At 33.6% G+C, this 26,947-nt stretch overlaps 1 protein-coding gene and 1 long non-coding RNA gene across 2 annotated transcripts in view; one reads left to right on the top strand and one right to left on the bottom strand.

The window, feature by feature from the left end:
* Positions 1 to 26,208, bottom strand: part of LOC114335260 (MORN repeat-containing protein 5-like) — a 63,455-nt gene extending 37,247 nt beyond the window's left edge. The window contains exons 1-2 of the mRNA XM_050646446.1: positions 25,904 to 26,208; positions 2,936 to 3,146 (exon numbers count right to left, since the gene is read on the bottom strand). Of these exons, the coding sequence (XP_050502403.1) occupies positions 2,936 to 3,146; positions 25,904 to 26,114 (422 nt within the window). The 5' untranslated portion in view covers positions 26,115 to 26,208. The remainder of the gene's footprint in view (positions 1 to 2,935; positions 3,147 to 25,903) is intronic.
* Positions 4,877 to 10,578, top strand: LOC126881840 (uncharacterized). The gene is made up of 3 exons (XR_007697033.1): positions 4,877 to 4,991; positions 6,408 to 6,757; positions 10,256 to 10,578. It is a non-coding gene; the product is annotated as an uncharacterized LOC126881840 (long non-coding RNA).
* Positions 26,209 to 26,947: the final 739 nt, after the last annotated feature.

Genomic DNA, 26,947 nt, shown 5'->3' with positions numbered 1-26,947 from the left:
GAAGCACGACCTAAGACAGAGAAGACATAAAGATTGCTCAAAACAGAGGAGATGAAAACCCTTCGAAAAATCGATGGTAAGAAACTATGGGACAGAGCTAGAAGTACAGATATACGGCGGACTTGTAAGGTCGAGAACATTAAAAACTGGGTAAGAAGCAGAAGAGTAGAATGGAATGACTACATAAGCCACATAGCAACAAATAGAGTAGTAAGGACGGCGAGAGATGGTTCCCCAATAGGAATACGATCAGTAGGATGACCACGAAAACGATGGAACTACAACTTACTGGAGGCACATTAAAAAACAGACAGTCATGTTTATACAAAAAGAAGAAGAAGAAGACAAGCACAAGAGTAGAATAGAATGACTACATAAGCCACATAGCAACAAATAGAGAAGTAAGAACGGCGAGAGATGATTCTCCAATAGGAAGACGATCAGTAGGATGACCACGAAAGCGATGGAACCACAACTTACTGGAGGCACATTAAAAAACAGAGAGTCATGTTTATACAAAAAAAGAAGAAGAAGACAAGCAAGAATATTCAGTGAGTCAATAAAAAACATAGACTAGGAGTAAAAGACATGGAAAATCTAAAATTGAATACCTATATTATGTTCTCACGGAAACAAAAAAATGGTAAAAAGGTGCAAGCAGAGGAGTTTCAATTCTTATAAATAAAAATTTATATAACTGGAAAATTATATAAAAATTAAAAAAAGTGGGGATTCCAGGAAATGGTGATGACGTCATCATACGAAGGTGGTTCACTCTGTATGTTACATTACAATTTGAAAAAATAATAAATTAAAATCAAAAATCGAACTATTACGGTAATTTCTAATAATGTTGTTTGTTTAAATTTGAAGCAACGTATTATACATTTTTGGAATCAGCTCAACAAGCGAAATCTGTAGATTGAAAAAAATGGGGGTTGCGTTTAAAAAAAAGGGTGATGACGTCATCATACGAAGGTGGTTCACCCTGTATATTAGATTATAATTTGAAAAAATAGAAAACTAAAATCAAAAATCGACTTGTTTCGGTAATTTCTAATAATGTTGTTTATTTAGCTAATAATGAATTTATGCGTTACTTTATAGACACGCACTTATTTTTGCCACCCTGCACTAATTTGAAGCAACGTGTTATACATTTTTGGAATCACCCCAGCAAGCAAAATCTATAAATTGAAAAAAATGGGAGTTTTGTTTAAAAAAGGTGATGACGTCATCATTCAAAGGTGGTTCACCTTGTATATTAGATTATAATTTGAAAAAATATAAAAACTAAAATTGAAAACTAAAATCAAAAATCGACATGTTTCGGTAATTTCTAATAATGTGGTTTATTTGGCTAATAATGAATTTATGCGTTACTTTATAGACGCACATATCACCTAATTATATTTATATTATAAGAATTCGAGTACTATCACGATCAGTAAGATCGATAAAATAAAATTATATAACATAGAATTATGTGTAATGTTTCTGTAGAAGGTGTTTTCAAATAAAAATTATAATAAAAATCTTGGAATTATATATCAAAAGTCTAAATAAGCTTTATCTATTTACAAGATACCCCCTACCGAGAGGGTCTCTGTACCTGTTGGCTTGCTGACTGTTCGATATCGACAACAAGGATAGCCTGTGATCACTGAGCGAGATAAATTTTAGCAGAACTTTGAGATTTTTTAAAAGTTTAAACAAAATAGGTGCTTTGTGTTACACTTTATGTTAAAAACAAAAACAGATTCGGAAAGTGGGAAAAATTCTCTAGTGACGTATTTGTATTTAAATTTTTTTACGTTAATTTTAAACAAAAAAAATTAAAAAACACACATTGTTTAAACAATTTAATAAATTAAAAACAAATAGAGCACTAGAACTTTTCAATTCCTTTCATATAAAAAAAGAATTATCTCAATATATGCCATAGTTTTTGCGTTATTTTATTTAAACTTTTACATTGAAATTTAGATATGCCAAGAATCGCGAGGAACGGCCTTAAGAACGAACAAGGGATATGACTCCGACGGACCCGACTGTTGCTGCTCGCGTACTATGCCAGAGAAATGTTTCAATAACATGTTTTTAAGTGTAGATTGTAGATCAGTCGCGGTGTGGTTTTACAACAATGTTTTATAACTTTCTTTGATGTTTACCGACATCTGTTGGATAACATAAAACATGCAATATAATCAGAAAAATGTTATATACAACACTGTGTTTTAAAACTTTTTTAGTTAAATTCTTTGACAAGTTACAAAACTTTGTTATTTAACAAGTTTTGTTACATAGTCTGGACCCTGCTTAAAGGTGGGAATCTATGTAATGTAATGTTAATTATACATTTATAACGATAATTTCCATCTCCACTAGTTTCATCTCTTTTTGTTTCGCAACCTCAACGTTTTCCATCTTTTGCGTTATTTTTATAAATATTTATTTAATAATAACAAAATTGGTTTCTATTACTTCCATTCAGCGCGCCTATGAGTATAATTGTCAAAATATTGATCTTAGATAATTTCAAAGATTACCACTGTTGCCAAAGTTTCACAGACCTTACGAAAAAAGGTATGATATTACTATCTCCCGGAGTTATATTGATGACGCGCTACTGTATGCTCTTAAATATTTTTCTTAGGCGTTGAGTATCGTCGGCACAGTGACGTCTCTATATATTTCTATAACAATCTGCAACAGGAGCCTATTTATGTTTTGTTATTCTAAGCCTTATACTTCCGATATTTCTTATCCGAAAACCTTACGTAGGTTGTTTTTGATCGGATTTGATGTCTAAATGCCTTTCTATCAAAATGATGCAATGTTACTCTTTCACTACTCCAGCCGCTTGGATCATTGACTTTACCTTAAAGAATCTTAAATCTACACTCAAAACAATCATTAAAACAATTAAACATACTTTCCATTTCTCCAAACACCTTCTACACGTTGACCATTAGGGTATATAAGAGTGCCATTCCCATGAAATTGCCCATCCTTAAAAGTTCCCTTATATATAACTCCATGAGGGTAGTAATAGGTTCCTATTCCGGAAAAATTCATTTGGTTATGAGTACCTATGTAGGAGCTGCCAGTGATGTATTCTTCCAACGGTTTCTCTACCAGATGATCTAAGAAAAAATATAACAAATTTCTTTAGTGTATACAGAAAGTGGAACAAAAGATAATAATAATAAAGGCAGTTTTTGTTTTTTTTCGACTCTAAGTTGGACCACCATCTCCATACCTATAGCTATTTCAGCATCCCATGCATCTTCAGTGAAGCTATGCAGTCACAACTCTGAAGCGAATATTAACAACCCTGCCTATTTAAGGGAAACCATCGCGATACAATGATTCCACCTTTTGAGACGCAATCCAGCGACATCTCTCGCAAAACGAGGAAAACAACGAAAAGCCCTAGATACAAAGTTTACTACTTTTTAAACAATTAGAATAATTGAAATAAAAATATAATAAACAATATTTTAAATCCAAGATTTTTCGTTAATAAACTGCTTTCTGGCTGCATCCCGTATCTCTGGCTTTTACAATATATAAGCACAAGAGACGAAGAAAATAGGAGAAAGCAAATAGGACACTTTGGCCACGCATTTACCTTCTCTCCGTCAAGGAAAAGGACCGAAAGACAGTTTCTAAATACTCAATTCTGAGTAAAGATGAAAAATAATAAAGGCAGTTTTTGTTTTTATTCGACTCAGAGTTGGACCACCATCTCCATATAGCTATTTCAGCATCCCATGCATCTTCAGTGAAGCTATGCAATCACAACTCTCAAGCGAATATTAACAACCTGCCTATTTAAGGGAAACCATCGCGATACAATGATTCCACCTTTTGAGACGCAATCTAGCGACATCTCTCGCAAAACGAGGAAAACAACGAAAAGCCCTAGATACAAAGTTTACTACTTTTTAAACAATTAGAGTAATTGAAATAAAAATATAATAAACAGTATTTTAAATCCAAGACTTTTCGTTAATAAACTGCTTTCTGGCTGCATCCTGTATCTCTGGCTTTTACAATATATTATTATAAGCACAAGAGACGACGAAAATAGGAGAAAGCAAATAGGACACTTTGGCCACGCATTTACCTTCTCTCCGTCAAGGAAAAGGACCGAAAGACAGTTTCTAAACACTCAATTCTGAGTAAAGATGAAAAATAATAAAGGCAGTATTTGTTTTTATTCGACTCAGAGTTGGACTACTATCTCCATATAGCTATTTCAGCATCCCATGCATCTTCAGTGAAGCTATGCAGTCACAACTCTGAAGCAAATATTAACAACCCTGCCTATTTAAGGGAAAACATCGCGATACAATGATTCCACCTTTTGAGACGCAATCTAGCGACATCTCTCGCAAAACGAGGAAAACAACGAAAAGCCCTAGATACAAAGTTTACTACTTTTTAAACAATTAGAATAATTGAAATAAAAATATAATAAACAATATTTTAAACGTTGTAATTTACTTAAACTGCCGTCAAACGCTCGTGCACTATAATGCCGTTAACAGCTATGACGTCAGTCTTATGATGCGTTTTACGGCATTTTCTTTGGCTGCCGTTCGCTTGGAGGCTGGGAATCTTAGTATCAATTATTTCTGATAAAGAATTTATTAATATTAGAAAATTTTCTTATAAACGAAAAAGAAAACAAAGTGAAATATTAAAACATATTTTAATTATGGGTAATGATAAATACATAGTTAAATTAGTCTTTATTTATTGTAAAACCTGTTGTAAACTAAAGGCTGTATGACACTATGCATTTTCTTGTATCATTTCTAATATCGTTTCTGATATCGTTTCTTGTATACATTTTCTGGTATCATTTCTTGTACGTACATTTGTGCCCTGTATGACACTATGCAAGTTCTTGTATCGAAAATTGTATGAAATTCGGCACGTGATTGGTCGAAATTTTGTTTGTCACCCTGTGTCACGTTATGGTAGTACTATGGAGACCTGTAAGAAGGAGTGGAAACGCAATGCATCGTTTGTGGGCTAACTTTTCAACCTCTAATTCAACTTTCAGCAATCGCCGCTAGAGGCGCAAGTGTTCGAATAGGTGCTACAAATACATTAGCTCTTATGGACTTATTTATTATTTAACTCATTTTATTATTGTTTTTAGCGTAATTAGACATTAATTTATTGGTGGATTGTAGCTGAATATGTTTTATGCCAAAAATAAATTATTTTAACCTTATAACATATCGACGTGTGGTAAAAAGTGTATTCTTTTTATACCATTGTAGATGGAGATGTGACATCAAAATTAAATTTGTCATTACTTTAATATGTGGGACAGCTTATTTTGAAGCGGAAATATTTTGTCACATTATCTAACTGCCACATTTATATACCAATGGTATTTCAACCGCAAATTAATTTGTTAATATCTTTGTAACTGATATCAAAAAGTTTATTAGTTGAAAAAATTTAACTTAACTGTAGGTAATTGTTTTTAAAAAGTTTAAAAAGTTATTTAACTAATTTATAATAATATCAAAATTTAAAATGCTTTTTTCTTTTGAACACTTCATATCTATATTCTGAAAGCTTATCTATCAGATGTTTAAATTTAGTTAATAAAAATATATGTAAATTAACTACAGACGACAGTCTGACTTTTATAAAATTAATGTTAATTTTTGTGAAATATTTTGTCTCAAAAAATGCATTGTTTCGACAGAAAATCTTTCAAGATCCTCCTACTACAGTCGAACCCGCTTATTAGAATACCTGTTAAAGGAATATACCGCTTTAAGGAATATAAACTTGAGGTCCCGGAACGTTTTTACTGGCCACCAATGATCGGTTATTACAATATCTCGGTTGTAGGAATACTTTTACTTGGCACGAAGGCTATTCCAATAAGCGGGTTCGACTGTATTATCACTATAATTTTCAGATTAAAATAAAAACCAATAATAAGTAATACACAAATTTTATTTACACCGAAGGAAATAACATACAAACGAATAGGTATAATCCATGAACGTTATAAATAACATAAAGACAAATCTTTATAAAAAGTCTTTATTAACTTCCTTAAGTTCCCTTTTGAATTTTTTATCGGAACGATAACTCGATATAAATCCCGGTACGAAGCAAGTTCTTTTAGTGTAAGCTTTCTTGGCACTCATATTTAAATAATATTAACCACCAAAACCAGTAATCTTATATTAACTACGAATAATTAATTATTTTCGAAGTTTTCACATTCACTCCAATGCAAAACTAGCATCTATGCCTACGCCACCGCCGCCCTAGCGAGAAACCAAGCAAACAGGCAAAATCGTGTACAAAAATTTTAAGGTCGTCCTATCTTCGATTCCTCTCCTCTGTGTAGGTCTCCATAGGTAGTACTGCATCTACAGCTACAGCTGATTTTAAAGATTTTATAAAATTTATAAACATTTTAATGTTAACCAGAATTTTACGTTGACTGTTTGAGGTTGATTATTTGTGTTTTTATTTTGTTTTGATATTTGTGCTAAAATATTTGCATTAGAATTATCTTCAGTTTGATCCAAATTAGGAACTATTGTATTTTCGTCCATTAAAAAATTATGCACCATGAAACCTAAATTTATAGTTTGAACTTTACTAGGAGCTAAATATATGGTTATTAGTAGAACAGTAGTCCATACCATGATACTATAAATAACACTTACTTGATACTATAAATAACTTTATTTATAGTATCATGGTCCATACCACCGTGCTAGGTCTAGTTTGCATGGAGGAAGAGCTCTGAATTGAGTAGGGGTTTTTCAGTACTTTGTGAAAGAGAGACCTGGATGGGGAAGTCCTTAACCCCAACACGGCGCGTCCCAATGGCTGATAGGGAACGTTCCTGTAGATATACAGGGCAGGTACGAATAAGGCTTCGCCAAATAAGTACCGGCGGATCAACTGAGGACATGACACAGGACAGCAGCTGTGTCATTAGTGGCTCGCGGCTAAGGAATACAATTCCTAACAGGTGCGGTGCCATAAAGTCGCAGGCGACAATCAAATAATGATTTAACCGGCTGCGAACCTAAACCTAAATAAAAACCGAATGTGCGCCGGTATAAGCAATCAACCGTTACCAGGAGGTACGGAAGGGCACTCTATTGTCCTGGGGTTGAGAAATCGGCCCCGAAGGCGGATGAGCTGAAAATTCAGTCAACGGCAGTGGAATCAGGAAAGCAACGGGAAACTACCTGATTATAACTTTCCTAGTAACTCATGATGACAGATGTTAATAATGTAAATATATTTACTAATCATGGGACTCGGAATCCAAGATTCGGCGTGGGAAACAGCAGGGTTTCCCCAGTCGTCAGCAAGCGAATTCCCTGTAATTCATCAAATTTGGTAATAGATAAGGAATGTTTAATAGCGACTTGGAATATTACAAGTATGTTTGAATCTGGAAAGATTCACAATACGATCAAGGAAATGCGAAGGTTAAATATAAATATCTTAGGTATAAGCGAGATGAGGTGGCCGGGTTCTGGCCATATAACGATAGATAATTATGAAATTTACTACTCTGGTGAAGAAGGTCCGCAACATAGAAATGGTGTGGCATTTATTTTAGAACAAAATGTCGCAAAATCAGTAAAAAATATCGTGCTATACTCAGATAGGTTAATAATGTTACAAATAAAAACAAATCGTACAGACTTAAACATCATTCAGGTATATGCACCTACACAACAATATGACGATGAAGTTGTCGAAAGCTTTTATTCAGATCTAGACTATTTATTATCACTCACAGGAAGCCAAGATATAAACATTGTATTGGGGGATTTCAATGCCAAGGTTGGAAGAGGTAGTGAAGAAGATGTCGTTGGCAAGTTTGGTTTAGGAACGAGAAACGACCGTGGAGATAGAATGATTAGATTTTGTGTAGAAAAACAATTAGTAATATCCAACACTTTTTTTGACTTGCCTAAGCGACGACTTTACACCTGGAAATCTCCTATGGACACTTATGGAAGAATAGTAAGAAATCAAATTGATTATATCTGTATATCAATAAGATATAGAAATGCTATCTTGTCCTCCAAAACATATCCAGGAGCGGATGTACCCTCCAACCACAACTTTCTAGCAGCTAAAGTATTACTTAAATTTAAAAAGATTAAAAAACCCAAAATATCTCCTAGGATCAGCAAAGATAAACTTTCAAATGCGGAAGTGAAAGAAATAGTAACCGATAAATTAGAAGATCAGTTTCAGAAATTGGGAAATAAAAATTCAGAACAATTATGGGAGTCATGCAAAGAAACATTGGAAAAAGTCCAAGAAGACCATCTGATGGAAAATCAGCGTAGGAATAAGCAACAGTGGATGACAGAAGAGATATTGAATTTAATGGATGCAAGAAGAAAATATAAGAATGCTAATCTGACAGAATACAAAAAGCTAAACAGTATGATTCGAAGAAAAATAAGATCAGCTAAATCAGAGTGGCATAAACAACAATGTAAAGAAATTGAGAACTACGAGCGTATCTATGACGCATTCAATATGCACAAAAAACTGAAAGAAGTTGCAGGACTGAATAAAAAATGTAATCCTCCACTAATCGAAGATAAAAACGGAAAAATTATAATCGATATCGAAGGTCAACTAATACGATGGACAGAATATATAAAGGAATTATTCGATGATGAAAGAAGCGAACTAGAAACGCTAAATGACATAAGCGGTCCTCCAATAACTAAGGAAGAAGTGCAATACGCTATAAAGAACGCAAAAAACGGGAAGGCGATCGGACCAGATGGGATTTACGTAGAAACACTAAAGCTTTTAGATGTCGAGGGCATTAAGATACTTACGAAATTGTTCAACTTAATCTATGAAAGCGGAAAAATTCCTAAAGATTGGCTTAAATCCTCATTTGTTGTACTACCAAAAAAACACAGAGCCACAAAATGCAGCGACTATCGCACCATCAGCCTAATGAGTCATGTATTGAAAACGTTTCTTAGAATCATTCATCAAAGAACATATAGAAAAATTGAGGAAAGAATCTCAAGTACTCAATTCGGTTTTCGCTGTGGCCTTGGAACGCGTGATGCTCTATTCGCAACCCAAGTTTTAATTCAAAGATGCAGAGATGTAAATCATGACGTTTTCATGTGCGCAATTGATTTTGAAAAGGCCTTTGATAAAGTTCGCCATGAAAAAATGCTACATATTCTTAAAACTACTATTAGTATTAGGGTTGCGAATCAGTGCTCTGAAGAAGTAAAAATCAAGCGCGGAGTTCGACAAGGCTGTATATTGTCACCAATGTTGTTTAATCTTTACGCTGAAACAATCTTAAATGAAGTCTTGGAAAACGCAAAAGAGGGAATACTCATTAATGGTATGCTTATGAACAATATCAGATACGCAGATGACACCTTGTTGCTGACTGGATCAATTGAACATCTTCAAGCGTTATTGAATCGAATAGTGGCATTCTGCGCGATATACGGACTCAAACTCAACGCAAGAAAAACAAAGTTTATGGTTATTAGTAAACAGGCAGCCGTAAATAATAATAACTACAACGTAACAATCGGTAATGACTCAATTGAACGAGTAAGTAATCTTGTATATCTGGGTACTCATATTAATGAAAGCTGGAACCGTAGTACAGAAATAAAAAGTAGAATTGCCAAAACAAGAACAAGTTTTATGAAATTTAAGAAAATCCTGTGCAGTCATGATCTAAATTTGGAACTTCGCATAAGAATGGTCCGATGTTATATATTCCCAGTACTACTTTACGGGGTTGAAGCATGGACACTGACAGAACCGCTTTTAAAAGACCTAGAAGCATTTGAAATGTGGGTCTACCGCCGTATTCTGAAGATCAGTTGGGTAGAAAGAGTCACAAACGAAAGGGTTTTGCAACGTTTGAATAAAAGTTGCGAAGTAGTGAACATGGTTAAAAGGCGCAAATTGGAATACTTTGGTCATATAATGCGTCACCCAGAAAAATATGACATACTTCACCTTGTCATGCAAGGTAAAATAATGGGAAAAAGAAGTGTGGGCCGCCGTACAACTTCTTGGCTTAAAAACCTACGCCAATGGTTTGGGAAAACTAGCACTGAACTATTTCGTGCGGCTGTAAATAAGACAATGATTGTTAATATGCTGCGCAACATGAGAGCCAACGATCGACAAGCGGTCTCGGTACCTTAAGAAGAAGAAGGTCCATACCAAACGGTATATTAAGTACCAATAAAAGATTTATAAATAATACCTACAAAAACACAAATAAATTCATCAATACATTACCTCATTTTCATTTCAGCCGCCATTATGAGTAAGTAATTATGACATTTTAGATGTTTTACCAGCAGGTTTTACGTTTTTGCTCTTTGCGCAGAAATTGGCGCAGTTCTTGTACAAGAATCTGTGTCTGACTCAAATTCTTGTATCGTTTCTGATATCGTTTCTTGTATCTGTGTATGACACTATGCATTTTTTTGACATATCAGAAACGATATTAGAAATGATACAAGAAAATGTATAGTGTCATACAGCCTTAAGAAAAAAAATTAATTATATAAATTTAATCCTTTCTTTGGAATGGAACCCTGGATTTATTTGGAAATGTTTTGGGGTTCCTTTTCTTATTTTTTTGTGGTACTATTGCTGTCAGTGATTGTGCTGAGTTTGAATTGACGTTATTTCTAACGCATTTCCATCTAAAGATGCCTTGAATCTTACATGTACTGGGCAATCTTCTTTGAATGTCCAAGACTGCCGAATGTTTTTCCCACCGCTCTTGAACGTCCTTCTTGAAGTTGATAATAGCAAATAATAGATTAAAGAGCTTTCTATCGGCCTCTTAATTTTACTGCTTGCAATAGTACGTGCATCTCGTTTCCAAAAAGTGGTAAATGTACTTTCTCCAAGTTACGGGATGGCGTGCTTTGTATCGGCAAATGAGGAAAATGTATCGCCAACTTTTAACATCATTGACATACCAATACTTAACCTAACTAAAAGTACCAATATTTATAAAACGAACGGACGCTCAATAATGAATGACACTTACCTAATTCATTCAAGTTTTCCAAATTCAAACTTATTATTCCCACAATAATTAACAATTAGTTACAAATATAACGCTTGTAACTGTATACTGATACGGGCACTATAATAAAATAAGATAAGAGAATCGTCAACTCGTGCATTAACTCACCACGTGTATATGCTGAACTGCAAGTGAAAGCGAACGGCAGCCGAAGAAAATGCCGTCAAACGCATCATACGAATGACGTCATTGCTGTTAACGGCATTATAGTGCAAGATCGTTTGACGGCAGTTTAAGTACAGCGTATTTTAAATCCAAGACTTTTCGTTAATAAACTGGAACGTGGAACAAAAGACTCTGTTAAAATTATAAAAAGCGTAAAACTCTAAACTATTATTTTAGTTAGTGCATAAGATAAATTCAGTCTGTAAATTTGTATAAATACATGTCGTAGAAGCGAACCGATCGTTTTATCGTTACAGTGGGTATCGGTGTGGAATTTAAATATAAATAAAAGTGACTTTCGAAAATGTGTCTGCTAGATTCGATGAGACTTCTCAAATAATTAAAGACGTATATTCAAAATAATGAAAAATTTGCAACTGTTTCTCAAAAAAACGATGAAACTTCTAGAAAAAGCGACGAGAAATTTGAAAGTGTTTCTCAAGTAATTAAAGAAGTTTGTAGACAGAACAACGAGAAAGAAGGAAGTTTCTAGAGCATTCGATAAGATATAGAAAAGTGTAGACGACAATGTAGAAATGTTAGATAACCAATCCAAAAGTGCAATCCGAAACCAGTTAATGCAGTAGCTTTAGATCCTGTAGTGAAAGAATAACTACCGAGAGAAAAACGTCGCATCATATGATATTCAAATTGACACCATTTGATGGAAAGTCTTCTTGGTCCATATACCTGTACAATCTGAAGCTATTGCGACTGCCAGTCATTGGACCGAACAAGAAAAGGCTATTTCCTTGACTGCTGCTCTATACAAAGTGATGCTGCAGATATATTAAGATCAATTCCTAAGGGTCAAAAAAGTGTAACTAGACCTTCACTGTCTAGATGTTCACTCGTCTAGAAAAACGCTATGGAGATGCCCATCTACAACAAGTATACAAATCACAACTGCGAAGTAGAAGTCAACGAGCAAGTGAGAATCTGCAAGAATTTGAAGCAGACGTTGCTCATGTGCTGCGGCTGGTGTATACAGAGGTGCCAGACAGTATGCTGGAAGAAATTCCGGTAGACACCTTCGTCAATTGGTTGAAAGAGAGTGAACTACAGAAAGCTTTACGACTGGTAAGACCGAAAGTTTTAGATGAAGCACTTGCTATTGCTTTGGAACACAAAACGGCCAGTCAAATTTCACGAAACCATCGAGTAAGAACCATTGAAGAAAGTGACGAACACAGCGATGACCCGTGTTGAGCTGGCCCCCCTCACTTGCAAAAATTAAAAAACAAATAGCCCTGATTTATGAACTATTTATGAGCTCTCATATTCCGCAATTTAAAAATTTTAAGCTCGTTTCACTGAGCAGGAATTTAATATTTTAGTGGGGGGGGGCTGAGTCAGTCTCCCCCACTACTTAAAAGTACTTTTTCACTACTTAAAAATAGGAATATTGAATCGATTTTTTTCAGCAGAATCACGAGCTATTTATGAGCTCTTGAAATTATATAGTTTAGATTTTTGAGCTCATCCCCTTCACCCCCAAATAACCCTTTAATTGATTTAACTTAAGAGAAAAATGCTGAGAAAACTTAAAATATATCGTATTGCGGATATAATTCCTATAGCTTATATATTCTAAGAATAAACTATTAAATCACGTGCATTTCGATTATTGAGCTACAACCCCTTCGCAAGAAAACTACCCCATCTTCCCGGCTTAAGAGAGAGTTGTACTTAAAATGCATTAAATTAATTATTTGGCGACTACATATCATTTAATAATTTATGAGCTTCCAAATTACGCGCATTTAGATCAGTAAATTGCAATTTATTTTGTATAGTGGAGTCACTGAAGGTAAAAATCAACAATTACCTTCAATTTCGGTGAACCTTCATCGATTTTCACGAAAATTGGTCAGTGGTTAGAGGATACCTCAAGAAACAAAGGTGACATGGTACCACTTTGCGCCTTTACCCTGAGGGTGGATACCGCCCCTTCTCGGGGGTGAAAATTATTTTATAAAAAATAACTGCACAAATCAATAAAAGGACAAATTATAAGCAACATTTGTTATATAAAGTTATTAAAATAAGTCAATACTTTTAAGTTATTAAAGATCAAAGATTTTAATTATTCGTGAAAAAAATGCATGTTTTGAAGCGGTTCTTCGTAAATCACTGAAAAACTAAAATTTTTTACACAAAAGTTAATAGTAGTTTAATTCGTATAGCTTATATTCTAAGAATAAACTCTTAAATCACGCGCATTTCGACTATTGAGCTACAACCCCTTAGCAAGAAAACCATCCCATATTCCCGGCTTAAGAGAGAGTTGTACTTAAAATGCATTAAATTAATTATTTGGCGACTAGAGGAAAGGCTGCAAATATGGGCTGGTCTTGTAATATGGGCTAGGTGGGTTTCACAGCTATTCGTTGCAGATCTCTACATTTTGACTATTGCAAACGGTATTTGACGAAGTTAAACTATCACCGTAGCGATGGCGCCACTGTGGTAGATATTTCCCAGTTTATAATAATTGTTTGTCGGTTGGTGTGAGTGTCAAAACTTTTTCGGGTAAGTTGATAAATTCCAGTATTTAAAAATAAACACGAATTTTAAAAAAACATCTGTGTCACGTTGAAGCTCTATTATTATTCTTTGATATATGCTAATGAGTTTTCTTGAAATTGTCTGCTTTTAGACATAACTTCTTTTGTTGCGCAAAGCAAGCGTGTTTACAATATGGGCTAGTGGCCCATATTTAGAACAATGTAGCAATGTAGGCAAAACGAAGTAGAAAAAGGCAAAGAAAAAAGGAAAGGAAAAGAAATAAAAAAAGGAAAACGTAAGCAGCTTACCAAAGTCACAAAGGACCAAAAAAAGAAATCGGGTTCTAGTAGCGAGGATGAGGAGGAATATGTGCCTGCAGATGATGAGAGCGATTACAATGAGTTTCCTTCTACACAGCCTCCACAAGACGCAGCTGACGTAACGTGTATGTTTTGCGAAGTACTTTTTTCAGAGGATAATCTTGGTGAAATATCGGTCAAGTGCTTCATGTGTCATTTTTGGGCACATAGCGAGTGCGCTGGGGCCGAAAAAGAAGAATACCTATGTGTGTGACTTTTGCAAATAGTTTTAGCCTATGAGTTATTTAATGGACTTTTTGTATTTTAGATATTAAAATATATTTGTCACACATTTATCTCACTTCACACAAATTTAAGACACATTTTTCGGGGTAGCCCATATTTAGGATCATTATTCAAACGGCGCAAAAGTACAATTTTTCATTATTTGTACATTTAAAACAGTTGTATATTTTTTAATCAATTTGGACTTTGAGCAGGTTATAAGTAACTCAATGTAGGTACTATTACGTACCTTTGGAAATAAAATAGAATTTTTATTCTTTTTTTACAAAGAAAAACAAAATGGGTAGCCCATATTTGCATCCTTTCCTCTACATATCATTTAATAATAGGGCTTAAAATACTTAAAATTATATAAATTAATTATTTGGCGACTACATATAATATCGTTTAATAATTTATGAGTTCGCAAAATATACGCATCTCAATTATTGAATTGCAATTTTCTTTCTATAGTGCAGTCACTGAAGGTAAAAATCAACTATGACCTTCGATTTCGGTAAATCTCCATTCATTTTCACGAAAATTGGTGAGCGGATAGAGTGGTTCCCCACAAATCGAGAGAGGGACAAATTCTAAGCAAAATTTGTTATATAATGTTATTAAAATAAATCAATACTTTTTGAGTTATTAAATTGATTTTAATTTTTGTGAAAGAAAATGCATGCTTTAAAGCGATTTTTCATAAATAACTCAAAAACTGTAAGTTTTTACAAAAAAGTTTTCATCGCTAAAATCGAAGCTAATAAAAAGCTAATATAGGTAATTAAATGTATATTTTTTCTGCCACTATTCAAATCTAAGGATTCAAGCTTAAATAACGGGAAAGAGATGCATTTTATGTAACACTTACTAAATACTTGTCAAAGTACTTAAAAATACCTATCAAATGAGCTCCAGAAAAAGTTGATAGCATCAAAATTTATACTCAAAATTTTTTTCCAAAAAAATGAATTTTTTTTAATAACTCTGTTAATTTTTGTGATATCAGGCACATCCAACTATTTGAAAGGTAATTTCAAGAGCTATAAAACTGTATTACATTTAATCTTTCAAATACTTTATTTTTTTAGGATAATAGTAAAGGGCTCCTGTTACATTGTTCTCGTAGTAAAATTTAGGCTTCAACGTTTCTATCTTCGTTATTTTGGTTCATACAGAAATCAAAAGACAAGTAAAATCTTTGCTAATAAAAAAAACTAAAATTTCGTTATCCATCATTTTTTACGTGTATCAAGTATTGTTGGAGTTATTATTTTAAATATGATTTAAGAAAAATCAAAATTTTTCAAATTTTCGTGAATCATTTGCTTTTGATAATAACTCCAAAAATACTCGATACACGTAAAAAATGATAGATAACGAAATTTGAGTTTTTTTATTAGCAAAGATTTTACTTGTCTTTTGATTTCTGTATAAATCAAAATAACGAAGATAGAAACGTTTAAGCCTAAATTTTACTACGAGAACAATGTAACAGGAGCCCTTTACTATTATCCTAAAAAAATAAGTATTTGAAAGATGTAATACAGTTTTATAGCTCTTGAAATTACCTTTCAAATATTTGGATGTGCCTGATATCATAAAAATTAACAGAGTTATTAAGAAAAAATTCATTTTTTTGGAAACATTTTTGGAGTATAAATTTTGATGCCATCAACTTTTTCTGGAGCTCATTTGATAGGTATTTCTAAGTACTTTGACATGGACATGTATTTAGTAAGTATTACATAAAATGCATCTCTTTACCGTTATTTAAGCTTGACTCCTTAGATTTGAATAGTCGCATAAAAAATATACATTTAGTTACCTATAACTTACTTTAAATTAACATTATTTTAAGTAAGCAATTTATTATATTTTTTATTAGCTTCAATTTTAGTGATGAAAACTTTTTTGTAAAAACTTACAGTTTTTGAGTTATTTATGAAAAATCGCTTAAAAGCATGCATTTTCTTTCACAAAAATTAAAATATATGATCTTTAATAACTCAAAAAGTATTGATTTATTTTAATAACATTATATAACAAATTTTGCTTAAAATTTGTCCCTCTCTCTATTTATGGGGTTATTTTTAATAAAGTAATTTTAACCCCCGAGAAGGGGTGACATATACCCCAGGCTAAAACCGCAAGTTGTTATTGTTAATTTTGTTTCTTGAGGTATCCTCTATCCGCTCACCAATTTTCGTGAAAATGAATTCGTGAGATTTACCGAAATCGAAGGTCATAGTTGATTTTTACCATCAGTGACTGCACTATAGAAAGAAAATTGCAACTCAATAATTGGGATGCGTATATTTTGCGAGCTCATAAATTATTAAACGATATGTAGTCGCCAAATAATTAATTTAAATTATTTTAACTACAACTCTCTCTTAAGCCGGGAATATGGGATGGTTTTCTTGCGAAGGGGTTGTAGCTCAATAGTCGAAATGCGCGTGATTTAAGAGTTTATTCTTAGAATATAAGCTATACGAATTAAACTACTATTAATTTTTTTGTAAAAACTTACAGTTTTTCAGTGATTTACGAAAAACCGCTTCAAAACATGCATTTTTCACGAATAATTCAAATCTTTGATCTTTAATAACTTAAAAAGCATTGACTTATTTTAATAACTTTATATAAGAAATGTTGCTTATAATTTGTCCTTTTATTGATTTGTGCAGTTATTTTTTATAAAATAATTTTCACCCCCGAGAAGGGGCGGTATCCACCCTCAGGGTAAAGGCGCAAGGTGGCACCATGTCACCTTTGTTTCTTGAGGTATCCTCTAACTGCTGACCAATTTTCGTAAAAATCGATGAAGGTTCACCGAAATTGAAGGTAATCGTTGATTTTTACCTTCAGTGACTGCACTATACAAAATAAATTGCAATTTACTGATCTAAATGCGCGTAATTTGGGAGCTCATAAATTATTAAATGATATGTAGTGGCCAAATAATTAATTTAATGCATTTTAGGTACAACTCTCTTTTAAGCCGGGAAGATGGGGTATTTTTCTTGCGAATGGTTTGTAGCTCAATAATCGAAATGCACGTGATTTAATATTTTATTCTTAGAATATATAAGCTATAGGAATTATATCCGCAATACGATATATTTCAGTGATTTACGAAAAACCGCTTTAAAACATGCATTTTTTTCACGAATAATTAAAATTTTGATCTTTAATAACTTAAAAAGTATTGACTTATTTTAATAACTTTATATAACAAATATTGCTTATAATTTGTCTTTTTATTGATTTGTGCAGTTATTTTTTATAAAATAATTTTCACCCCCGAGAAGGGGCGGTATCCACCTTCAGGGTAAAGGCGCAAGGTGGCACCATGTCACCTTTGTTTCTTGAGGTATTCTCTAACCACTGACCAATTTTCGTGAAAATCGATGAAGGTTCACCGAAATTGAAGGTAATCGTTGATTTTTACCTTCAGTGACTGTACTATACAAAATAAATTGCAATTTATTGATCTAAATGCGCGTAATTTGGGGGCTCATAAATAGAGCTTTTCATCGATTGTCATTTGTTTCGAGCTTCTGTCATATGTTGTATAATCTGTGTATAGAATTAATATACACTGATTACAAGGGCGCCCATATAAAAATTTTTAAGGGGGGGCCAAACGTTAAGATGTTGCACATTACATTTTGTATATTTCGGATGACAATATATACAGTAAACTCTCTCTATAACGAACACGGATATAACGAGGTACATTAGGTGTCCCATAAAATTCCTATTGAACTATAACGCTTTATAACGAGGCATATTTGTTACAACGAAGAAAATTGAAATTGAAGAATAAGTGTCTTTACCTGTTTTTAGCGTTGTAATGGTCATAAATAAATAAATGCCCCAACTGCCTGTACATAGAAATGCCCAACATCTGTCTTATTATAGAGGCTAGTGCTGTAATAAACTCGGCCACCTGTAATAAAACTTCTGCCTGTTTATCGACCGATATTGAATATTATAGGAAATTTACAATTTATGACGGCGAAGTCTCATTGTTTACTGTTCAGGTTGACCATCGACACCTAATAAACTACGTAAGAGGCATCAAAACATTTCAATATTATTGTTTTTAAATTATTTTAAATTATTATTTCCCATTTAAAGTAGTTCAATATTATTCTTGTTTGATATAACGAGATCGGCTTATAACGAGATAATTAGTCCACCATTTCAGTTCTCGTTATAGAGGGAGTCTACTGTAGTTTAAACTACCTAAAAAAACCTAGTTTGAACCTTGTTGTGAGAAATTATTCATACATTTAAATAATAGACCAGATTTTTAAATGGAAATGTAATGGGTACCACAAAAGTTGCGCCTCCCTTTAAAACCCGTTTGAAAAGAATACAATGCTTGCAAAGCCCTACCTTCAACTTTGGCTAGTAGACTAACCATGAGTATTTGTCGAACCAAGTTTTTACTTTATAATCTTAAAAAGGAGCCCCCTTTATTTTTGCAGATTTAGAATCCTTATGAAAAATAAGTCACATATATTCCAAACATTTTTAGAATCGTTGATAGATGGCGCAAATAAATCGCATTTTCCGATTATAGCGGCATCCTCAACAATTCTAAAAAAAGTTTCGAATAAATGATATTTATTTTTTGAGGAGGAAACTCAATCTGCAATAAAAAACGGGGCTTCCTATTTAAGATTTTAAAGTTAATTCTCACCCCCACCTCCAGAGTGTGGAATGAAAAATCCTGTTTGGTGTCATTCTATAGATTTTTGAAAAATATTAAAAGGTGTTTTCTAGTTTTTCATTTGGAAGTATATTTCTCGAGATATTAGACCGTTTCTATAATTTTGCTATGGCATCACAATATATCGTTTTTTCCGATTATCCACAATTCGCAAAATGGCTAGAATAAAATTTGCTTATTTTTACAAGGAAAATCCAAATCTGCAACAAAAATTAGGGGTTCCATTTAAGATTTTAAAGCTTCACACCCAGGGTTTGAAGTGGTGGATATGCTTAGTGTCATCGCATAGATTTTTGAGAAATATTTAACACATATTTTTCAGTTTTTCGATCCGATGTTCATTTCGCGAATTATTCGACCTTTCCGCTACTTTTGGGACACCCTGTATATAACACTCATTCGTCATGAAAGATCACCTGTTTTCATTTAAATAAAATTGTTCTGTTCATCATAATGTACACTTTAAAATAATCTACTTACTAAAAAAATACTTTTGCAAACTAAAATTTGACTATGTTCAATCAATTTAAAAAAAAATGGCTCATTATAGGCCAGGAACCGAAGCTTTTCACCTCGCAATTTTTACAGAATGGATCGATTTGCTTAAAAATTTGAGAATAAGTAGTGGATAGTCCAAGGATCAAAATCTATATGATTTCAAAGGGCGCTTTTACCATGGGGGTGGTTGCCACCCTATCTCGGGGGTGGAAATCTTTTATATTTTGACCGCAAAAGTTGATAAAATCGTTCATTCTAAGCAAAAAATGTTCTATACATTTTTTTGATAAAATTAATAGTTTTCGATTTATTCGCTATCGAAAGTGTTAGTTTTGTATAAAAAAAATCAATGTTTTTCGATATACTCATTTACGATTCACTCAATTTTTGCCGTAGAAAAATTTTTCTCAAACCAAGTTCTTGGGAATTAAATAACCTGCAATTTTAAACATTTTTCGTATCTCTGATGCTAATCTTTCTATTCTGAAGAAAATGGCATTTTTTACCAAAATACAAAAATTCCTTATTCGCTTTTCACTCCAGTTTTTTTAAAACTAATCATTCTAAGCCAGTCAAACTTCTAGAATCTATCATTAATGCATAAATAAATAAGAAGTAATAAGCCCAATGACTAAAAATACCGCTAACTTACATTATCATGCTTTCAATTGGATTTCTCCTTTTTTTTTCAAAAGAATTATTATTTTTTAACCGTAACTTTTTTATTTTTTATCTTAGAAAGTTTTGTAAAAATGATTTTGTAGGCTTTTAAAAGATCAACCCCTGCTTGCGATCACTTTTCCGCTGAAAAAAATGGGGACTGACATTCTTTTCAGTATAAGTCACTTAATTTTTGAGCTAGAGACTCCTTTTTAATTTCTGAAGATAGATATTTTTAAGTACTTTAAATTAGTTTCAACAAATTGTCCTCGAAAAATGCATTGTTTTCCCGTCCTTTGACTTCTTATCTACAATATTTAGCATTTGACGAAGAAGAGCCAACATATTATAAAGTATAGCTCGATTACTATTGGTCTTAAAGAAAATTAAAAAAAATGGTTTTGTTTATTTTTTCAAAACCTACATTTTTGTTAAGTAAAATTGTTTTGATAAACGAAAACTTTTGGAGTTATTAGCAGAAAACTTATTAAAAACATTGATTTTTTTCGATATAAAACTAACACTTTTGATAGCGAATAAATCGAAAATTGTCAATTTTGGCACAAAAATGTATAGAACGTTTTTTGTTTAGAATGAACGTTTTCACCAACTTTTGCAATTAAAATATAATAAAAAATTTTCACCCCCGAGATGCGGTGGCAACCACCCCCATGGTAAAAGCGCCTTTCGGCATGATATAGATTTTGATCCTTAGACTATCCACTACTTATTCTCAAAAATTTTCAAGCAAATCGATCCATTCTGTAAAAATTGCGAGGTTTTGTCCTATTTTAAGCTTCATTACTTGGACTATTAGTGATTATCGGCCAGAGATCGGATTTCTTGCTGATATGATTTGCTCTGAAGTATTATAAATGATTTATTTAATTTGTAATTTTGGGTGTCGATTACAGTATAGATATATTATGTTCCCACGTTTCTAATATCTTTCAATGTTTTCGTTAATAGCATACCGTGACTGTCCGAAATGTGTATTATGCACATTTCATATAGACCGCTGTCACAGACACACAGATTTATTTTCTGTTAAACCATTAATTGCCCAATATGTAAATTTTTTATTAATAAATATGTTGTTTCCAATTTATCTCTCAAAATTATCCAATAATTTTTTGATAAAAATACGTTTTGTAATATAATTTTAATTTTTGTTCTTTCCCGAAAAGCTAGGGGGGGGGCACGGCCCCCCCTGCCCGTGTGTATGGGCGCCTATGACTGATTATACGAGATATGACAGAAGCTCGAAACAAATGACTGTGAATGAAAAGCGCTATTATTAAATGATATGTAGTCGCCAAATAATTAATTTATTGCATTTTAAGTACAACTCTCTCTTAAGCCGGGAAGATGGGGTAGTTTTCTTGCGAAGGGGTTGTAGCTCAATAATCGAAATGCACGTGATTTAATATTTGATTCTTAGAATATATAAGCTATAGGAATTATATCCGCAATACGATATATTTTAAGTTTTCTCAGCATTTTTCTCTCAAGTTAAATCAATTAAAGGGTTGTTTGGGGGTGAAGGGGATGAGCTCAAAAATCGAAACTATATAATTTCAAGAGCTCATAAATAGCTCGTAATTCTGCCGCAAAAATCGATTCAATATTCCTATTTTTAAGTAGTGGGGGAGCTGACTCAGCCCCCCCACTAAAATATTAAATTCCTGCTCAGTGGAACGAGCTCAAAATTTTTAATTTGTGGAATATGGGAGCTCATAAATAGCTCATAAATCAGGGCTATTTGTTTTTTAATTTTTGCAAGTGGGGGGGGGGCAGCGAACACGGGTACAGCGATGAACCTCTGGAGGAAATAGTATGGAGAGTAGTCCGTAACGCGATGCCAAAGATACGCGTGAATAAGGGGTTGGAATTGCGGCAACGTAGGCCATATCCGTCGTAATTGTAAGAAGATCGTACAACAGTCGAAAAACTAGAGCGGTTCGACACCAAATGGCAACTGCCGACCTCGAGAACTAGATCCCACATAGTAACTGTTAACATTACGTCCTTCGATGGAATTCATAACTTCATACGTCGAAGGTCGTATCAATAATAGATGAACATCGTTTTTGGTGGATACAGGTGCAACAAGAACTATCGCACGTTTAGAAGTAGTTCGAGGCCATCTTAAATTGTCGCCTGTAACAGTAAGGCTTAGAACGGCGACTGGTGAGCTAATTAATACATATATATCTATCTATCAGCCTTGCAACGTCCAATATTGGACATAGGCCTCCCCTTCCATATTTCTCTATCCTGAGCCATGCGCATATATGCAGTTTAAAATATATCCAAATTAATACATATGGCGAGGCAAATATGTCGGTATCCATTGGCCAGATGACAGTTAAACACCAAATATTAATTGCCAAGATCTCCGACGAGTTCATATCGGCGATGGATGTACTAAGAAAAGTTGGGTCTGTATTGGATGTACAAAAGGGAGTTCTCAAGATCAATGGTGAAGAGTTGTCCTTTCACGACGACAAAGAAGATGTCATCCGCTTACTAACTACATGGGACGTAACCATACCCGCTAACAGAGGCGTGCGGTCCATGGAAGCGGGGGAAGCACCGCTTCCCTATACTTCCATATAAGAAAATACATATATTATTAATAAGTATTTAATTATCAACAATGTTTCCCTAATCTAAGTAATCTATTATGTAACTAATAGGCATTGAAACATTATTAAAATTTGATCGCATACGAACGGTCTCAAATAAGCACACAATTCAACGATTGAGTCCGGTCCTGACGGAAGCGCATCTCAAAATCGCTGCTTGTCATGCATTTGTCCCGTTCAAAAATTGGTCAGGGTTTAATAACCTCGCTCGCTAGTCATGTTCCTTTCACGCGAATTTTGATACGCCTGGAAGCGCTCGTCCGACCGCTTCCGATTCGAAAACGAGATGCGGAGTCTGTTACTGCTGCTATAAGGGGTAGGTATTTAGTTACAAATTGCTCTATTTCAATTTTTTGCTTAATATTTTTACTAATATCTTATTTGACATTTTGAGATTTTTCCTTTTACTGATATTTTATAGTACCTACGACATTTTACAGACGAAGTCAAATGACATTGCATTTTGTATAAGACAATTTGATGACTTATGATGATTAAAAAAATGAGCTGTTTAAAAATATTTGGGATAAAGCTGAAAATATGGGCTTCGAACCTAAAAGAAAAATAATGATGATTGATATTGGCGGCGAAAGAGAGACCTATCGAAGATTATACATCGAAATTTTTGATAATATTCTACAACAAATGAATTATCACTTTGAAAATTTTAAAGAAATAAAATATGTAGAATTATGTAATTTTAATATGTCTAATTATAATTCATTAAAATCTCCCACAGAGGTATGTACCTATTTAATTCAGTACGATTAAATTATGATTTTTTTTGATAATCTAGCTTTGCATTCTCAGTTAAATGTCATTTACAAAACACCTGAAATTAGTGATAAAGAAATACTTAGGAATCGGTTGAATTTTTTGAATACTACTGGTTTAAATCAGTCTCTGTGTGAAGTGGGCAAGTTGTGTGAATTAAGTAGTAGGTACTAATTATCCCAGCTACAAGTGCATCAGTTAAACGAAGTTTTTCAGTATTAAAACGCATCAAAAGTTTTACAATAAATTTTACAAGTGAAGACAGACTTTCCAAGTTAGCCCTATTATCCATTGAAAAAGAGTGCATTTATTAAACAATTATCAGAAAATCCAAAATTTTACGACGATGTTATCGACAAAAAATTTGCATTGGTTGATAAGAGAATAGAACTCAAGTATAAGTAAATAAGTGTCATATTGTTGAAAGTTGTGTGTTATGGAAGGTGATTCGAAATCGGAATATAAAAACAATTTTGAATAGAACTCTTCTTTTTAAGTTTAAAGAAACCAAGCCTGGAGCAGGGACTCGACCCTGAGCAAGCAGTACAGATCGAAGATAAGTCACTAGATATACGATATACTAAGTCACTAGAGTCACTAACCTGCATTGACCGGGGTAGGATTTCGTTTGTGAGTCCTTGTATCCAGGACTCCCACATAATAAGCACGTTGCTGATAGAGAGCCCATATAGCGCATCAGAGTGCTATCGGAGGGGAAGTGGATAGTATGAAGCATTGGGGCGGGATGGAGTGACGCCCGCTTATAAGAGTAAATCCTCCTTGCCACAATGAATTTGTATCACCCGAATCTCATTCTCAAGGCGTGTGCATATCTCTCAGACTGGGTTAAACACTATACCTAATTTTTTGTAGTTCTTGTTTTCTAGTTTTGAATGATAGTCGATATAAGTTAACAGGTAATACATTAGGTATACACCTATTAAGTAGGTATCTGTTTTGATCTCGACCCTCGTAAGAAAATATTTGTTAAACCCTTATTGAATCGCTTCCTCTTCCGAAAATGTCACCGCACGCCACTGCCCGCTAATACTGAGAAAATTCTGATAACCACAATTGATGGACGCTGCCGAGAGGGAAGTTTAGGATGGTCGAAGATGTGGACAATGTCGAGTTACTAACGACAAAAACTTTGGTGAGGGTTCGAGATGTCGTCCCTGTAACAGTTATGAATTTAAAAGAAACTGCTATTAAGTTGAGTAGAGGAGCTTTGATCGGACAGTGTGTTCCTGTGGTTTCAATTTGCTCTATGAATACCAATGAGCTTGTTGAGGTGGTCATTGAAAGATGCCAAGATCTTGATCATGAACGAACGGAAAAAGTGAGGTCTATGCCGATAGTATATCAAGATGTTTTTGCTATGGATAAGAAGGATAAGGGCAAAACAAGCATAGTAACGCATAAAATAAATACCGGAGAGACGCTCAGCCAATCAGACAATGGCCTAGACGACTTCCATCTACGAAAAAGAGGTAAAGCCGAAGAGATTATCAAGGGTATGGACAAACAAGGGGTAATTGAACCGTCAAACAGTCCATGGACGTCACCAGTAGTTCTGACAAAGAAGAAAAATTGTTCAACGCGTTTTTGTATTGACCACCGCCAGCTCAGTGCGGTAACAAAAAAAGATAGTTATCCTTTGCCCAGAATAAACGATACATTGGATACTCTTTCCGTTTCTTGTTGGTTCTTCATACCCGATTTAAAGAGTGGAAATTGGCAAGTAGATATGGAGCCAGTCGATCGGGAGAAAGCAGTATTTTCGATAGGATTAGGGCTTTGGCTGTTTATGGCTATGCCTTTTGGTTTATGTAAAGTTCCTGCCACATTTGAAAGATTAATGGAGGCAGTTTTAAGAGGTCTAACATGGAAAACATGCCTTGCTCACTTGGATCCTTGGATGATATAATTGTGGTTGGAAGGTCCCTCTATAAACATATCAAGAATTTAGTAGAAGTCTTTTAACGATTGAGGGCAGCAAAATTGAAGTTAAGTCCGAAGAAATATGTCCGAAGTCCGAAGAATCATACGTTTTGCCGAGAAACTTAGGACATATTGTATTAAGTATCAAATTTTCAAGCAAACCCGTCGTAACGAAGAAAATTACATTCCAAAACGGTAATTTATAGGCGTGCGAGCAGTTAATTGATGGACTCACCTAAACCGGATACGTCAAATGTAACGACATACTTGGGAGCTTTACTCGTTTCCTGGGGAAGTTCTTTTTCCCAGTCTATAGTCAATTTATGGTGAATTGGTCCAGAGGATATATAACTCACTTCTCTCCAATCGTATCTTGTGTGTCGTGGCGTGCTGTTTTTGTAACTTCTTCTGTAACTTGGACGCTGGCACCGGTCAGGGTCAGACATTTTATTGAAATAAATACAATAATTGTATTATTCTTCCACACTATTTCTTGGTTATCGATAAGGAAAAATAAATATAAAATATCCGTTTACTATTTTGAAATGTGACACAAAAATTGATGCATATGACTGTTAGCAATGTCACCATGGGTTACACACCATTCCAGACAATTTTTTATAATTAAACAAGCAATAGGGAACTAGCACATTTTTTTATTACAGAATAATGTTTCAAAATTTCACGCTTCAAAAACTCGTAATAACTTAGAAATACAAATTTAAAGTCTTCTGCGGTATAAAATAGATCAAACGACCCGTGACGTCACATAGTTTTATTATAGTTATATTATTTAGGTATATTCTTCTTCTCCTTCTTTAGTTTATTGGCCTCCACCTACTTGGGTATTTGGCCACCTCATCGGCGTGGAATAAGGAAAAAATATTTATATTCTAATGACATTTGTCGTATGTCATTGTAATAATATATACCAGTTTGTTGAGATTGGAGTGTGATACAGTTTTTGAAGGAAAGGAAAGAAGGTTTACTATGGAAAATAAAACCATTTTGTAAAAGTACAAGTTTTCTATGAATAGTTTTACACGATCAAAAACACTTGTGACGTCACATAACTGTATTTTCTAATGATGTTTATAATGTCTAATTTAAAATTATATACAATTTTGTTTACTTTGTTGGTACAGAATGTAAACTTACGTACTTTATAGGGGCCAAACGAAAGACAAACAAAACTTTTTTATCTTTGATACATGTTTTACATTATGTTCTGTTGTGATTTATAACATTTTTTTCTAATTTAAAATTTTATGCAAGTTCC

The sequence above is a fragment of the Diabrotica virgifera genome, chromosome 1, assembly GCF_917563875.1.
Source record: "Diabrotica virgifera virgifera chromosome 1, PGI_DIABVI_V3a".
NCBI lineage: Eukaryota > Metazoa > Arthropoda > Insecta > Coleoptera > Chrysomelidae > Diabrotica > Diabrotica virgifera.
Note: the sequence above shows the minus strand (reverse complement) of the source record. Positions and strands in the feature narration are given on the sequence as shown.